General features: G+C 45.5%; 1 protein-coding gene across 1 annotated transcript in view; it reads right to left on the bottom strand.

Annotated features, from left to right (window-relative positions):
* ARGLU1 (arginine and glutamate rich 1) overlaps window positions 1–13,697 on the bottom strand; it is a 31,813-nt gene extending 18,116 nt beyond the window's left edge. The window contains exon 1 of the mRNA XM_062193951.1: window positions 13,123–13,697. Coding sequence (XP_062049935.1) covers window positions 13,123–13,469 — 347 coding nt within the window. The 5' untranslated portion in view covers window positions 13,470–13,697. The remainder of the gene's footprint in view (window positions 1–13,122) is intronic.
* Between the last annotated feature and the right edge of the window lie 2,227 nt (window positions 13,698–15,924).

Below are 15,924 nucleotides of genomic sequence, written 5' to 3'. Positions count from 1 at the left end.
AACCACAGAGCCCGATTATATGTATTGTTAAGCGATTTTAGATTCATTTTCATGTTACATTGAAGGAAACGGTAACCAGATTTTAAATGATAAAAGTGTAAATTTAGTTTTTTCTCTGTTGTTATCTAAATACATGCACTAGCTTATATGAACAGCCTAATTCATTACTTTAAAAGAACTGGAGACTAAATCCGAAACAGGAAATACACTTTTGTTACCAACTTTTTGTTTGTTTGTTTGGTTTTTTTTTGTTACCAACTTTTTAATGAGAGGATACACTATTAAACTGTTATCTGCTCATTTGCTGACTCTCAGCCTAAGGACTGAGCTAGAAAAGTCCGAAAAAATTATAAAGGAGGCATTTTAGACCACTGGATTCATTTTCCTCTTCTTCCTAATCAAAGTCAGAATAAACACAAGCTTAGAGAGATTCAGACTGCTTCAGCAACAGTAAAAAGCAACTTTTAGTGAAATATAAACCGACTGAGACAGGTTCTGAACTTTTTTTTTTCCCTTTTGTTAATTAATTTTCAATTAAAACCTTCTCTAAAGTATAATGATAAAAATATATTATTATTGGTTAAAGGTCAGTGAAGCCTGATCGTACCATTTCAATTATTTTATTCATTTATTTTCATTTTATTTCAAAGGCAAAAAGGACAGATGGATAAAGACCTTCTACCTGCTGGTTCACTTGCCAAATGCCCACAATGGCCAGGATCTGAAGCGCCAAAGTTAGGGGTTTTGAACTCAATCTGGGTCTTCTACCTGACTAGCAGGGACACAAATACTGAGCCAGAGTGCATGTTAAAAGAAGCTAGATTGGAAGCAAACTGGGACTGGAACAAGTAATCCTACATGGAACACAAATGATTTATGCCACACCAAATGCCCATCCCATCTACCTTAATTATTCTAATTCCATGTTTATTATAAGCTAATTTATTCAAAATAAAGTTGTGGAAAAATTAACATTGGTCAGAGTAATGTCATGGAAATCTTGCAGATTTTACATCAGTGAGAGCAGTAGTCATGCGTGTCTAGTCTGAATTGAAGATTACCAAGAAAAATATGACAGATCTTATACACATATTAGGTGATCAACTGGTAATATTTTGGGTAGATGGAGAATATATTAATATTTCACTGGTTTCTTTTCTTTTTTTAAAAATTTTTGACAAAGTGGAAAGTGAGAGAGAGAGAGAGAGAAAGCTCTTCCTTTGCCGTTGGTTCACCCTCCAATGGCCACCGCGCTGCTCCGAAGGCAGGAGCCAGGTGCTTCTCCTGGTCTCCCATGCGGGTGCAGGGCCCAAGGACTTGGGCCATCCTCCACTGCACTCCCTGGCCATAGCAGAGAGTTGGCCTGGAAGAGGGGCAACCGGGACAGAATCCGGCGCCCCGACCGGGACTAGAACCCGGTGTGCCGGCGCCGCAAGGCAGAGGATTAGCCTAGTGAGCCGCGGCACCGGCCCACTGGTTTCTTTTTAATACAACCACTAGAAGTTTTTGAATTGTGTATTTTGGTCACATTGTACTTCTGTAATATACTGAGACAATAGTTAGTGCTCAATGAATTCAGAGATCTCCATGCATCTAAATCCCAACAGGCTAATTTACTAATGCTTCAATTTCCTTACAACTCAGAAAATTAAGCAAATCTGTGTAATCTTCATTTCTTTACTCATTCGACAAATATTTGCATAAGACAATCATTCAACTGATGTTTAGGAAAGCCTTTATACTTTTAAAAAAGATTTACTCATTTTTTAAAGTTAGCTACAGGCAGAGAGGGAGACAAAGGGGGAGGGGGAGGGGACAGAGAGGGGCAGAGGGGGAGAGGGGAGGGAGAAGGAGAGAGGGAGGGGGAGAGAGAGAGAGAGAGAGAGAGAGAAAGAGAAAAAGAGAAAGACAAAGAGATCTTCCATCCTCTGGTTCACTCCTCAGATGGCTTCAACAGCCAGAGTTGGGCCAAGAGAAAGCCAGGAGTGTCTTCTAAGTCTCCCATATGGGTGACAGAGGCCCAAGCTCTTGGGCCATCTTCCACTGTTTTCCCCAGGCCATCAGCAGGGAGCTGGATTGGAAGTGCGGCCAACATAAAACTGGCACCAATATGGGTGGCATGCTGCTATCACAGGTGGCAGTTTCACCTGCTGTGCCATCAACACTGGGCCCCTACACTTTCTTTAAAAAAAAAAAAAAAAAAAAAGATTTATTTTATTTGAAAGGCAGAGTTAGAGAGCAAAGAGGGAAAGACAGAGAGACAGAGAGAGCGTAATATTCCATCTTCCATCCAGGGATTCACTCCACAAATGGCTGGGGCAGTTAAGGCGGGGCCAGGCCAAAGCTACGCCAATCTGAAGCCAGGAGCTAGGAGCTCCTTCCAGGTCTGCCATGCAGGTGCAGGGGCCCAAGGACTTGGGCCATCTTCTACTGCTTTCCTAGGCTATAGCAGAGAGCTGGATGAGAAGTAGAGCAGCCATGACTTGAAACATTGTCCACAGGAGATGCCTGCACCATAGGTGGCAGCTTTACCCATTACGACACAGCACCAGGACCAACTATACTTTTAAAGGGACTATTAAACACCCCAATTCACTCTAACTCAACTCCATGGTGTGTGTGTGTGTGTGTGTGTGTGAGAGAGAGATACAATTCCCACCCAAGGGCTTTCACTGAATTCCTGTTACTTTAAGTATATTCTGATTTGTTTATCCTCCACATTTAGCTGTCAAGGATACATTGGACACTTGACAGCAGGGATTTTCTCTTAAGGTCTTGGATTATCTTCGACCTCCATTCCAAGGACTCTGTTGTTTGTTTCTTAAATGTCTCCTTCCTGGGGCTAGTGCTGTGGCACAGCAGGTTAACCCACTGCCTGCAGCACTGGCATCCCACATGGGCGCTGGTTTGAGTCCCAGGTGCTCTACTTGCAATCCAGCTCCTTGCTAATGCACCCGGGAAAGCAGTGTGAAGTCGGCCTCAGTGCTTGGGCCCCTGTGCCCACATAGGCTCCTTGTTTCAGTCTGGCCCAGCCCTGGCCATGTGGCCATTTGGGGAATGAACCAACGGACTCAAGAATTCTTTTTGCCTCTGCCACTCTGTAACTCCCCCCTTTCAAATAAATAAATATACCTTTAAAAAGTCTCCTTCCCAAAATGAAATCTAAAAAAAAATTTATCAAAGTCTAGAACTTGTCTGCTTTTTTCCCCTAATCAACTTTTAATTAAGGTAGTTACAATAAGCCTGTAACTACAGCAACTGCACAAAAATATTAGCAAATACCCCCCAAAGCTAAAAATGAATCATCCAAAGGAAATCAGTGACTTCAATGGAATTAAATCACATTTCAATAGAAAATGTTCCTCTACTTCATCCAAAAGGAGACAAGTAATAGATCAAACAAGTATGGCAACTGCTTAAAGCCAGATGATGGGTATATAAAGATAATAATATTCTACCTTTGTATATGTACTTTTCCTCATAATTCTAAAAGTATATACCTCCTTAACATACTTTGGCTAGTTAGTTCATATGAGTCAGTAACTTTAAAAAAAGACTGAAAAAATACTTAAAATTTCACAAGTAGTAGAGTAAAACTCTTAATTATCAATGCTACGTGGACCATAGCACTACTTTAAAAGAATAATGTAAAGCAGATCCAATTACAACTTTCCACAGAAAGGAAATAGAAATAATAGGCTATATGTTAGCTCATCACTAGAAAAGTTTCTAACTTAGGAATTTGGTAAGGTAGAAGAGACCTGATATATATTCAAGGTTTTTGTCAGGCATTCATGCCATCCTTAAGCAACAGCACAATAGCTAACAGGGCCACAACCCCAAAGATTTGGTAAGGAAAAATAAGCCAAATTAAGTCACTTTATTACAGCAAAAACTAAATTAGCATGGAGTGTCTTTACTACCAACATCACCAAACCAGAGGGGTTAAGAACAGGCAGAATATACAGTGGGTTGCCTACTGCTCTGTGGGTTTTATATCACACAGGAGAAGTGAGCCAAGTGGGAAGTCTCACGCTCAGCTCAAACCAGTGGAGGATGAGAAATGGCTCACGAGTTTGCTTTTCTCCTTTAGTTCCTAGAGCAAATTACAAGGCATCTCACCATGACTGCAATTAAGCCTTGCACATGAGTCCTACGTGCTGAAGAAAGGCAAGGCCAGAGCACCACAGAATTGTTTCCTACAAATATGAATAAAGTTAATTAAACAGGGTTATTAAACTGCTTCTTCAGTAATCAGAAAAAAATTTACATCAATTTTTAGAACAACACTGGAAAAGTTAATGCGTAATATCACTTTATCTCCCCTCTATACTTTATTTAATTCAGAAAAATCAATGAGCACATACACTACTGAAGTAAGCATGAGTTCATCTTTATGTATGACAAATTTATAATCATAATCAATGATAATGCCACTGTTAGGTTAATTCCCATGAAAGGCACTGAAAATTTCTAGAGAAGGAAAATAAACCCCAAGACTTTTGGTCACCAGCGTCTTACAAACATTTCAGCGCAGCACGTTAGGCTGCTGCTTGGGACACTGGCATCCCCTAACAGAGTGCCAGTACAAGTCCTGGCTTCTCTGCTCTCAACCCAGTTTCCTGATAATGTACTTGGGAAAGCAGTGGATGATGATGGCGGAAGTACCTGGGTCCCTGCCATCCATATGGGAGACCTGGATAAAGTTTCCAGCTCTTGGCTTTTACCTGGCCCGACCATGGTACTGCAAGCATTGGGGGAGTCAATCAACAGATGAAAAATCTCTCTCTTCCATCCTATCACTCTGCCTTTCAAATAATATTTAAAAAAATCATCTAGGGGCCGGTGCTGTGGTATATAGTGGGTACAGCTGCCGCCTGCAGTGCCAGCATCCCATATGAGCGCCGGCTCGAGTCCTGGCTGCTCCATTTCCTATCCAGCTCTCTGCTATGGCCTGGGAAAGCAGTAAAAGATGACCCAAAGCCTTTGGGCCCCTGCACCTGCATGGGAGACCCGGAAAGAAGCTCATGACTCCTGGCTTCAGATCAGCGCAGCTCTAGGCGTTGTGGCCAACTAGGGAGTGAACCAGCAGATGGAAGACCTCTCTCTCTCACCTTCTTTCTCTGTGTAACTCTCACTTTCAAGTAAAATAAATAAATCTTTTATAAAAAAAAAATCATCTAATATGTATTCTTTAAAATAATCATCACAGGAGTTGTCACCTTCTTGATGTTTTCTCTATAATCTTGTTTTCATGTTTTCTTTACATATAATCAATCTGTAGTACCAATGAAAGGGTAAAATAAAAATTTTCAAGTTTTCAATGGAAATGGTTTAATACTGCGTCCCCATTTTATCTCCATGCTCTCAGGTAAAAACACTAGTCACAACTTTAAAATGCTGTTAACACGGCCGGCGCTGCGGCTCACTTGGCTAATCCTCCACCTGCGGCGCCAGTACCCCGGTTCTAGTCCCAGTTGGGGTGCCGGATTCTGTCCCAGTTGCTCCTCTTCCAGTCCAGCTCTCTGCTGTGGCCCGGGAGTGCAGTGGAGGATGGCCCAACTGTTTGGGCCCTGCACCCACATTGGAGACCAGGAGGAAGCTCCTGGCTTCGGATTGGCGCAGTGCGCCGGCCATAGCAGCATTTGGCGGATGAACCAACGGGAGAAAGACCTTTCTCTCTCTCTCTCTCTAACTCAGCCTGTCAAAAAAAAAAAAAAAAAAAAATGCTGTTGACACAGACCAGCAACTATATAGCACTTTAACTCTGTTAAACCAGAGCAACTGAGATCACTATTTCTTTTTTTTTCCCTAATTTTTTTCTGATTGCTACAGAATTTTTTTTAATAAAGATTTATTTATTTACTTGAAAGTCAGAGTTAGAGAGAGAGGGAGAGAGAGAGAGAGAGAGAGAGAATCTTCCATCCGCTGGTTTACTCTCCAGTCGGCCACAATGGCCAGAGCGGATCCGAAGCCAGGAGCTTCTTCCAGGTCTTCCATGTGGGTGCAGGGGCCCAAGGACTTCGGCCATCTTCTACTGCTTTCTCAGGCCATAGCAGAGAGCTGGATCGGAAGTGGAGTAGCTGGGACTCGAATAGGCGCCCATATGGGATGCCGGCACTGCAAGTGGTGGCTTTACCCACTATGCCACAGCACTGGCCCCAACACCATTATTTCAAAACTTTTTTAAACTGAGCAAACTTAAGCATGGGGGTTTACTTCTAGGATTTAATTAACAAACAGCAATTATTTAGCATTCAATAGATACCAAATACTGTGCTAAAGGCGCTATTTACCAGGTCTTCATTTATATCTAACAATTGTTCCTAAAAGTTGGTACTTATATCCTCATTTTCAGTAAGGAAACTAAGGCTAAGGAATTTAAGTTTCTGGATTCAAACTCACAGATGTTGCTGAGCTGTGACTTCTCAATCTTCATATACTTGAAAGCTAATGATGTTAAGTACTATGCAGGTACTACCCTATACTGTTTAAACAGGTAAATATCAGGGAGAATTTGCATACCCTACATTGTCTCAAAGCCCTAACCTCCAAAACGATACTAGTTCCATGTACTGAAATTACTCATAAAAGCTCTCTGCTTTCACCATGAACTCTTCGAGTATTTTTCCTTTTCTAAGAATCACCCATACAGATCCCATTCAGCTTAATATTCTTTAATTTAGAAGACTTAATCTGTCACACAGTTCAACACTAAGGCTATCTATACCCAGATATCAAAGGTTAGAGTAAGTTACTATGTCATTAACTTCCTCTGATTGCTCTAAATCATTTTCAGCCATTTATTTTTCCAAGCATTAATACATGTATACAACATATGAAAAAGCATATATGAATATGCTAATATAGGCGTTACAGGAGGGTAGTGAGAGGCATTTCAATTACTGAGACACAGAAATGAGAGGGAGAATTTTGAATCATATGAACTAGCTATTCAAAAGTTAAGAAAAATAAAGGGGCCTGCACTGTGGTATAGTGGGTAAAGCCACCACCTTTGGTGCTGGCATTCCCATATAGATACTGTTTCCAGTCCTGGCTGCTCCACTTTCAATTCAGCTCTCTTCCATGGCCTGGGAAAACAGAAAAGGGCTCAAGCCTTTGGGTCCCTGCACCCGTGTGGGAGATCTGGGAGAGGCCCCTGGCTTCTGATCGGCCCAGCTCTGGCCGATGCGGCCACTTGGGGAGTGAACCAGCAGATGGAAGACTTCTCTCTCTGCAACTCTGCCTTTCAAATAAATAAACCAATCTTTAAAAAAAAAAAGAAAAATAAAGACTTTTTACTGCAGTAAGATTGTAACTCCTAAGAGTACATCTTTTTTTTTTCTTTCCTTTTTTAAAAAAATTTTTTTTTAATATATTTATTTGAGAGGTAGAGTTACAGACAGAGGGAGAGACAGAGAGAAAGGTCTGCCTTCTGTTGGTTCACTCCCCAAATGGCTGCAACGGCCAGAGCTGCACTGATCCGAAGCCAGGAGCCAGGTACTTCTTCCTGGTCTCCTATGCAGGTGCAGGGGCCCAAGCACTTGGGCCATCCTCCACTGCACTCCCAGGCCACAGCAGAGAGCTGGACTGGAAGAGGAGCAGCCGGGACTAGAACTGGCACCCATATGGGATGTCAGCGCCACAGGTGGAGGATTAACCTACTGCGCCAGGGAACTGGCCCTTTCTTTTTTATTTTTTTTAGTTTTATTTTTGACAGGCAGAGTGGATAGTGAGAGTGAGAGTGAGAGTGAGAGTGAGAGTGAGAGAGAGAGAAAGGTCTTCCTTTTTGCCCTTGGTTCACCCTCCAATGGCCGCTGCGGCCGGCGTATCTCGCTAATCCGAAGCCAGGAGCCAGGTGCTTCTCCTGGTCTCACATGCGGGTGCAGGGCCCAAGGATTTGGGCCATCCTCCACTGCCTTCCTGGGCCATAGCAGAGAGCTGGCCTGGAAGAGGGGCAACCGGGATAGAATCCGGCGCCCCAACCGGGACTAGAACCCGGTGTGCTGGAGGATTAGCCTGTTAAGCCACAGCACTGGCCCTTTCTTTTTTATTTTAAAAGGTCTATCCAGTTATTTGAAAGCCAAAGTTACATAGAAGCAGAGGCAGAGTGAATGAGAGCATGCGAGATCTTCCAGCTGCTGGTGCACCGATCTGAAGAGCTTCTTCTGGGTCTCCCCCGTTGGTGCTGGGGCCCAAGTGCTTGGCCCATCTTCTACTGCTTTTCCAGGCCATAGTGGAGAGCTGGATCAGAAGAGGGGCAGTCACCTGGCATCCATATGGGATGCCGGCGCCACAGGCAGAGGCTGTGTGCCACGGCACCAGCCCCAAATATCTAGCAGGCTCAGCTTGGCTGTCGGGAAATTATGTTAACCTGTGATCCATTATATGCCAAGCACTATCTAGGTACTTTATATATACCCACTTCCTCCAGTCTTCACAGTAAGCCAGAAATATATCTCCATTTAAGATAGGAAAACAAACTCAGAGGTCGATTTAGTCAAGACCTCAAAATTATGGATGATGGGGTAGGTATTTGGTATCATGGTTAAATGTTGCTTTGGCTAAAATATTGCTTGGGACACTGGTACTACCCCATCAGAATGCCTGGGTTTCAGTTTTGGCTTAGTTCCAAATTACAGCTTCCAGCTAAATGTACACTCTGAGAGGCAGCAAGTGATATCTCAAGTATTTGGTTCCCTGCCACTCATGGTGGGAGAATTGAGTTCTTCACCCTAGCTTTGGAATGGCCCAGATCCAGCTGTCACAGACATTTAGGGAGTGAACCAGCAGGTGGGAGATCTTCTCTGCCTTTCAAATTAAAACAAAACAAAACAAAACAAAACAAAAAAAACACAAAACTACTGAGTGACAAACTAACTTCCTTACTTGCTTTCCATTCTTAGCACGGACTTCCTAACTGGTTAAACTCAAAATATGTTCTTATTTTTTTGTCTACATATTTTCAAAGTACACTTGACCCTACCACAGGGGTAGGGAACCTTTTTCTGCCAAGGGCCATTTGGGTATTTGTAATATCATTCGCAGTCCACACAAAATTATCAACTTAAAAAATTAGGCTGCTAAGGCTGGCACTGTGGCATAGAGGGTTAAGCTGCAATGCTCAAATGGCAGCATCCCATATGGGCATGAGTTCAAGTTCCAGCTGCTCCACTTCCAATCCAGCTCACTGCTTGTGGCCTGGGAGATCAGAGGAAGATGGCCCAAGTACTTGGGTTCCTGCATCCACCTGGGAGACCTGTAAGATGTTATATGCTCCTGGCTTTGGCCTGGCCCAGCCCTGGTCATTGTGGCCATTTGGGGAGTGAACCAGTGGATGGAAGATCTCTGTTTCTTTCTCTGTAACTCTGCCTTTCAAACGAATGACTAAATCTTTACCAAAAAAATTAGACTGCTATAGATTCACTGAATTTCAAGTCCCACCTGCAGTTGCTTTAGGGAGGACCAGGCCACAGATTCTTTTTTTTTTTTTTTTTTTTTTTGACAGGCAGAGTTAGCAAGCGAGAGAGAGAGAGAAAGGTCTTCCTTCCATTGGTTCACCCCCCAAATGGCTGCTATGGCCGGCGCACTGCGCCGATCCAAAACCAGGAGCCAGGTGCTTCCTCCTGGTCTCCCATGTGGGTGCAGGGCCCAAGCAGTTGGGCCATCATCCATTTCTTCTTGGGCCACAGCAGAGCCAGACCACAAGATTCTGCAGGTCTGACCTTCTGCATTCCTGTTCTAGCATTTCTACTGCTTCCACCATGGGCTCTTCTTTCACTGCCCAAATGCAAATACAGACATTCATTCCCTAGGTTCTTGTACTTCCTTGAACCAAGCGCTCTTCTCTTTGGGTCATTCCATTCCCTCTCAAGGTTTCACGGAAAGCAGTGAAGGCCCCTAACCTAGACTTCAGTACTCCACTATGAACTCTGGATAAACCCAGTACAACCCAAACTAGAACACCACAGTTTCTAAGTCCCAAATGGAAACTCCTTTGGGATTTTCCCTCTCCCTTATCCACAATTCAAGTTCCTGACATTTTAACCAGTACCTTACACGCAGTACTTACTTCCCTTTCGACTTTTGTGTGAACCTACTCTAAATGCTTAAGAACTAGTTTCCATCCTATATAAGTCAGTGTATTTAAACAAAAAAAGGTGTAAAGCCATTTGCCTGCTTAAAATCCTTCTAAGATGAGCGGGTTAAAGCCCTGGCCTGCAGCACAGGCATCCTATATGGATGCCAGTTCAAGCCCCAGATGTTCCACTTCTGATCCTGCTCCCTGCTAATGCGCCTGGGAAAGCAGCAGAGGATGGCTCAAATCCTTGGGTCCCTGCACCTGTGTGGGAGACTTGGAAGAAACTCCTGGCTCTGGGTAGTGTGTTGTGGACATTTGGGGAAGTGAATCAGCGGACCGGAAGACTCTCCCTGCCACCCTACCCCTGTCTCTACCTCTCTCTGTAACTCTTTCAAATAAATAAAATAAACCTTTAAAAAAAACCTTTCAAGGATGAAATTCAAACTCCTTACTATGGTAAACTTACAACCCTTCCACAACTGAAGCTACTTAGTTCTCCAGTCACTCCACAACTTTACTGTTCTAGTACTTATGTCCTAGCTTTCAGTCACCAGATTATTCTATTTTAAGACCATTTCCAGGCCCAGAGCTGTGGCATAGCAAGCAAAGCTGCCACTTGCAGGGCTGGCAACCCATACGGGCGTGGGTTCGAGTCCTGGCTGCACCATTTACCATCCAGCTCCCTGCTAACAGCCTGGGAAAGCAGTGGAAGATGGCTCAAGTACTTGGGCCCCTACATCCACATGGAAGACTGGGAAGCAGCTCCTGGCTCCGGATCGTCTCAGCTCTGGCTGTTTTGACCATCCGGGGAGTGAACCAGCAGATGGAAGATCTTCTCTGTCTCTCCTTTTCTTTCTAACTCTGCCTTTTAAATAAATAAACTTAAAAAAAAAAAAAAAGACCACTTCCCCTCATTTTCTTCATTCTAGCAGGAATGGGAGGAAAAAGCTCTCTCTACTGATCCACATGTATCCTATGCCTCACCAGACAGTCTCATTTTCTTATACTCTCCACTCATTGTTTAGGACAACTAAGGTATTTACCCACTTAGGATGCTTCCTTTATACTGTCACAATATCATCACTGAATTTACTATACTGTATTATTACCCATTTAACTGTGTGTCCTCTAACAGATCAAGATCTTGGTGGGGAGGGAGTCCAGACTTGTGGTGCAGCAGTTAAGCTACTCCTTGCAGGAGGTCCAACTCCTTGGCTTTCCAATACAGATACTCACTAAAACACTTAGGAAGGCGCTGGAAGACTACTGAAGTGGCTCCTGCTAACTCATGTGAGAGACCAGGATGGAGTTCCTGGTTCCTGGCTCTGACCTAACCCAGACCGGGCTGTCGCAGCCATCTGGGAGTGAACCTGTGGATGGAAGATCTCTCTCTGTTGTTCAGATCTAGGAAGGGAGGCAGGGAGAGGGAGGACAGGACAGGACAGGACAGGGAGAAAGAAAAAAAAAAAAAAACTACCCAGCAAGGACTGTAGACAGACCACTACTTCCTCTACCTCACCATTCCTAAGGGCACAAACATCCACATTTTTTCCTTGGCACTATGAAGCATTAAGACATACAGAAAGTAATGACAACTGCATGGCACACAGGACTTTAACGTACAGGTGGCTGCAAGCCCTTTCTCTTCCCTCTCCTACATGCCAATGGCAGTTTGCTTCTGCCTTCAAGCTAGAACCATATAGGTGCTCTACTTCCATCATATTTCATCTCTGGATTTCTTCTCCACTGACCATGTATGTGCACCTTGCTAAATGCTTCTAATGACTCTTAGCATACCAGGTACACTTTGCACTTTTCCTGTAAGTTTCAGCTTTCTTGTAAAACGCAGGTTATAACTCTTTGGAAATCTCCTTTCCTTTCATCTGGAAAAGTTAACTCAGTGATGTCTTAGGTAGTATGTTCATCTATTTAGAGTTATATGGGGCATTTTTACAGCTAACTCCTTGTTCCAAAGCAAAAAGCTGGACTCTACACAAAGTTTACTGTGAAATAGTTAAACTTTGTTTTTACACATATTACTAAGCTCAAAGAATGCAAAAAAGTTTAAGAGTTGCATGTTTTAAAAGTATATTGGCTGCAAAATAGCTCCAGGTTCTGCTTCCCGATCATTGCTGTTCCAGTCCCCATCTCTTAATAACTGTTTTTAGAAACGAATCAGCTATCACATACATATGGCAGCAATCCAACTGCAGAAAAACGTAATAAAACACCCAATTCAGTTCACACACACAAAAAAATCTCAGAAAAATCATAAATTCAGTCAACACATGAGCACTTTCTAAACATTCGCTAGAGCAATGAACAAGGATGGCAATGGCTGAACAGAGTTAGCACATCTGAGTAACTACTTTTCAATGCGACATCTGGGAATCCAAGGACAGTAATCTTAGGGTTAAAAAAAATACAACAAAACCCTTAACTTTTAAAACTACAAGTTCATTTAGTGTGGGATTATCCACATCTATACTCAGCGCCAAGGACTCTTGAAAGGAGACTGCTTGCACCTTACTCTGATTCTCTCCCCAAGAAAATCCTACATACGTGCAACGCAAAAACAGAAGCAACTCTTCAGGTGTCTTTTAACAAATACACTGCAGAGGAAACGAGGGAACTGAACCTGCTTACTAAAGGATCAACAGCAAAAGCTAAAAAAAAAAAAAAAAAAAAAAAGCACGCGTTCTGTATTTTTCTTCCTAGTGTGCAAGGCTGGTGGGGAGCAGGTAGGCTCCAGGCAAGAAAGAGCAACCTTTAACAACAGGAACGCACGGAATTAAAAACGCGTGGGTTTTTCTGTTTGTTTTTGATGCACGCCCTGAAAGGCCTTGGCCCGCAAAGTCCTGGCCCGCTTTAAGCTCCAGCAGGGAAGCCCCGCTCCGGGCAGCCGCCACCTGCACCCACCGGCCCGACCCCGGGTGCGGCTGCGCTCCCCACGCGCCCAACGCCGCCCCGACTTCCGGGAACGCTCCTCTCGCGCCAAAATCGCCCGGCCCCGCAGGGCCCCCACCCCCGCGGGCGCTCACATCTTCCGCTGCCGCTCGAACTCGGCTTTCTTCTCCTCCTCCTCGCGCTTCTGCTTCTCGTCCAGGCTGCTGCGCTTGCTCACCGTGCGCCCGAAGATGTCGATGCGGTCCGGCGGGGACGAGGCGCGCTCCCGCTCGCGCTCGCGCCGGGACACGGCCGTGTTGGTGGAGCGCGAGCGCGAGCGGGACTCCCGCCGCCGCGTCCGCTTACTCTCCCGGGACTTGGAGCGCTTCCGCACGCGCTCCTTGTCCCGCGACCGCGACCGGGAGCGGCTGCGCTTCTTGTTGTGCTTGCTGCTCTTGGTGTGCTTGGAGCGCGACGAGCTCCGGCTGCGGGACCGGCCCATCTTCCCGGGCTAACCGCCGGCCTCGGGCCCCCTCACGCGCCCGGCGCCCTTCGCCTCCGCGCGCGGACGCCGGCTTCCCGCTCCCGACGAGGCCGGAGGAAGGAAAGCCGTCGGCCAGCGCGCTTTCTGCCTGTCCTCGAGGTCTTGAGCTGCCACGGAGGCCGCCTCAACGTGAAGGCCGCAACGAGAGGCGTCCCTAAGATGGCAGCTATGGCTGCACCGGCCGCCCTTCCCACAATGCCCTGCGCGGAACGAGCCGAAGCGCGGGCCCCGCCCCTTGACGATCGCTGCCGAAGGCAGGCGAGCGGTTTCCGAGCGCCCTCGGCTCTTTCCGCCAGCGCGGGCGGAAGCCTGAGGCGCAGTCGCCGGAGACTTCGGCTTTGCCTGAGTGCACGTTTGGTTTCTGGTGAAGCGCCTACGTGTCTGCAAGGACTGAGACCCGTTTTAGGTAGAGCCACAGCGCTCCTCCACGGGAGTTGATCGCGTGATTCCCAGGAGCTGGTTCTGTCAGGCAGCCATAGATGGCATCGGGGTGACCCTGGGCGGAGCACTCGATGTGTTTTGGAGCTGTGGATTCGTTTGCAGTATGGAGAGTGCCACGCGAGGCGGCTGCGGGACTAACAGGAAAGGCAGTGTGCAGCAGGTTTTGCCTAGTGTAAGCTGGTGCTCAGTATACAGTTGTATGTGCTTTCTAAATGCCTTCATTTATTACCCAGTGCTCAGTTTTTAGAGCAGTCCTGGATTAAGTACTACAGTCATCCCCAGTTTAGAGACGGGGACCCCGCAGCCAGGGAGACGTTGCCCAGGATGACACACCTGGAAGGTGGCAGAGCGGGGACATGTACGTTGTTGCTCTGTTGACATGGGTTAAGCCCCAAGAAGCCCTGGCCAGGAAAAGCTGTGTTCTCACCTGTCACGGTTATGACCCCCAACATGCTGGGGAGTGGGTCTCCAGCTGTATTTATACCGAGCTCTTGGCTCCGGGTGGGAGAGCAATGCAAAGTAGAGGCCTAAAGTGCAGGAATGGGAGCCGGCTGTATTAAAAGAGATGGAAGAGAGTACACACTGGGAGGTCAGTGGAGACTGGACCGCCAGGAGGGAAATCACTCCCACCCCAGTTCAGTAGCCCCCATTAGCTGGGGAAGGAAGTGTGGTGCTCTCATTGGAGGTATAAACAGGGTGGGGTTCGGGAAGCTTGCCTGTGAGGAGCGCTGAGAAAGTTTTGTGGCCTCTAAGGGAGCTCTTAAATATACATTCATCATGGGGTCTTCTTCAGGGTGGAGGAGGCTCAGGTGCATCATGGGAAAATGGGTGTTGTGCTGAACTGGGGGTGCAGAGACTGCTGGAAGCCTCCTAGCTCTTCTGTCCCTCACTGACTCCCTGCTGGCCCATATCAGAAGGAGAGTGGACGTTGTTTGCAGATGGTAGGGAAGCTTGAAAGTCTGGGTGCACCAATGTTAAAACTGTCAATTTGGCCAGCGCCGTGGCTCAACAGGCTAATCCTCCGCCTTGCGGCCCCAGCACACCGGGTTCTAGTCCCAGTCGGGGCGCCGGATTCTGTCCCGGTTGCCCCTCTTCCAGGCCAGCTCTCTGCTATGGCCCAGGAAGGCAATGGAGGATGGCCCAAGTCCTTGGGCCCTGCACCCCATGGGAGACCAGGAGAAGCACCTGGCTCCTGCCTTCGGATCAGCGTGGTGTACAGGCTGCAGCAGCCATTGGGGGGTGAACCAACGGCAAAGGTAGACCTTTCTCTCTGTCTCTCTCTCTCTCACTGTCCACTCTGCCTGTCAAAAAATAAATAAATAAATAATTAAAAAATTAAAAAAAAGAAAAAAGAAAAAGAAAACATGAATGTGTATAGGCTTAAAAAAAAAAACTAAAAGGCTTAAGATGGGTAAGCAGAAGAAAACCTGTAAATTTTCCTTTGAATAAGCAACAATCTACTAAAAAATGAAATAAGATTTTCTTCAAGAAAGCATAAAATACTTAGGAATAGACTTTTAATGCATTGCAAAGCCTTTATGACAAACCTTTGCTAAAAGGTGTAGTAAGACCTGAGTTAGTAGAAAACTTTTTCTTGGATGAGTAGTCGGTATCAAAAATAAGCCAGTTCTTCCCCAAGTCAGTTTTATTGTAAATTTGTGCAATTCCTGTGAGAGTCCCAAATTCTCTTCGGGCCATGTGTGTGTCAGAACTAATGACATAATTTTAAGTTTTCTGTGGATGATCATGTACTTGTAAATATCTAGAAAACTTTGAAAATAGAAGAGTTGTATCTTAATGTGTCTGGGCTGCTTTAGCAAAATACCAGAGGCTGGGTGGCTTGTTATGGATTGAGTAGGGTTCATCTTCCCAAAACCTCATGCAGCTGTTTAAACTCTGATGTTTTAATGATTGAGTGACTAAGTATGGAGACTTGATGTGATGATGGCGTCTGGGTGGCCAGTGGGAGGTC

The sequence above is a fragment of the Lepus europaeus genome, chromosome 6 (assembly GCF_033115175.1).
Source record: "Lepus europaeus isolate LE1 chromosome 6, mLepTim1.pri, whole genome shotgun sequence".
NCBI lineage: Eukaryota > Metazoa > Chordata > Mammalia > Lagomorpha > Leporidae > Lepus > Lepus europaeus.
This window is presented reverse-complemented; position numbering and strand designations above follow the sequence as displayed.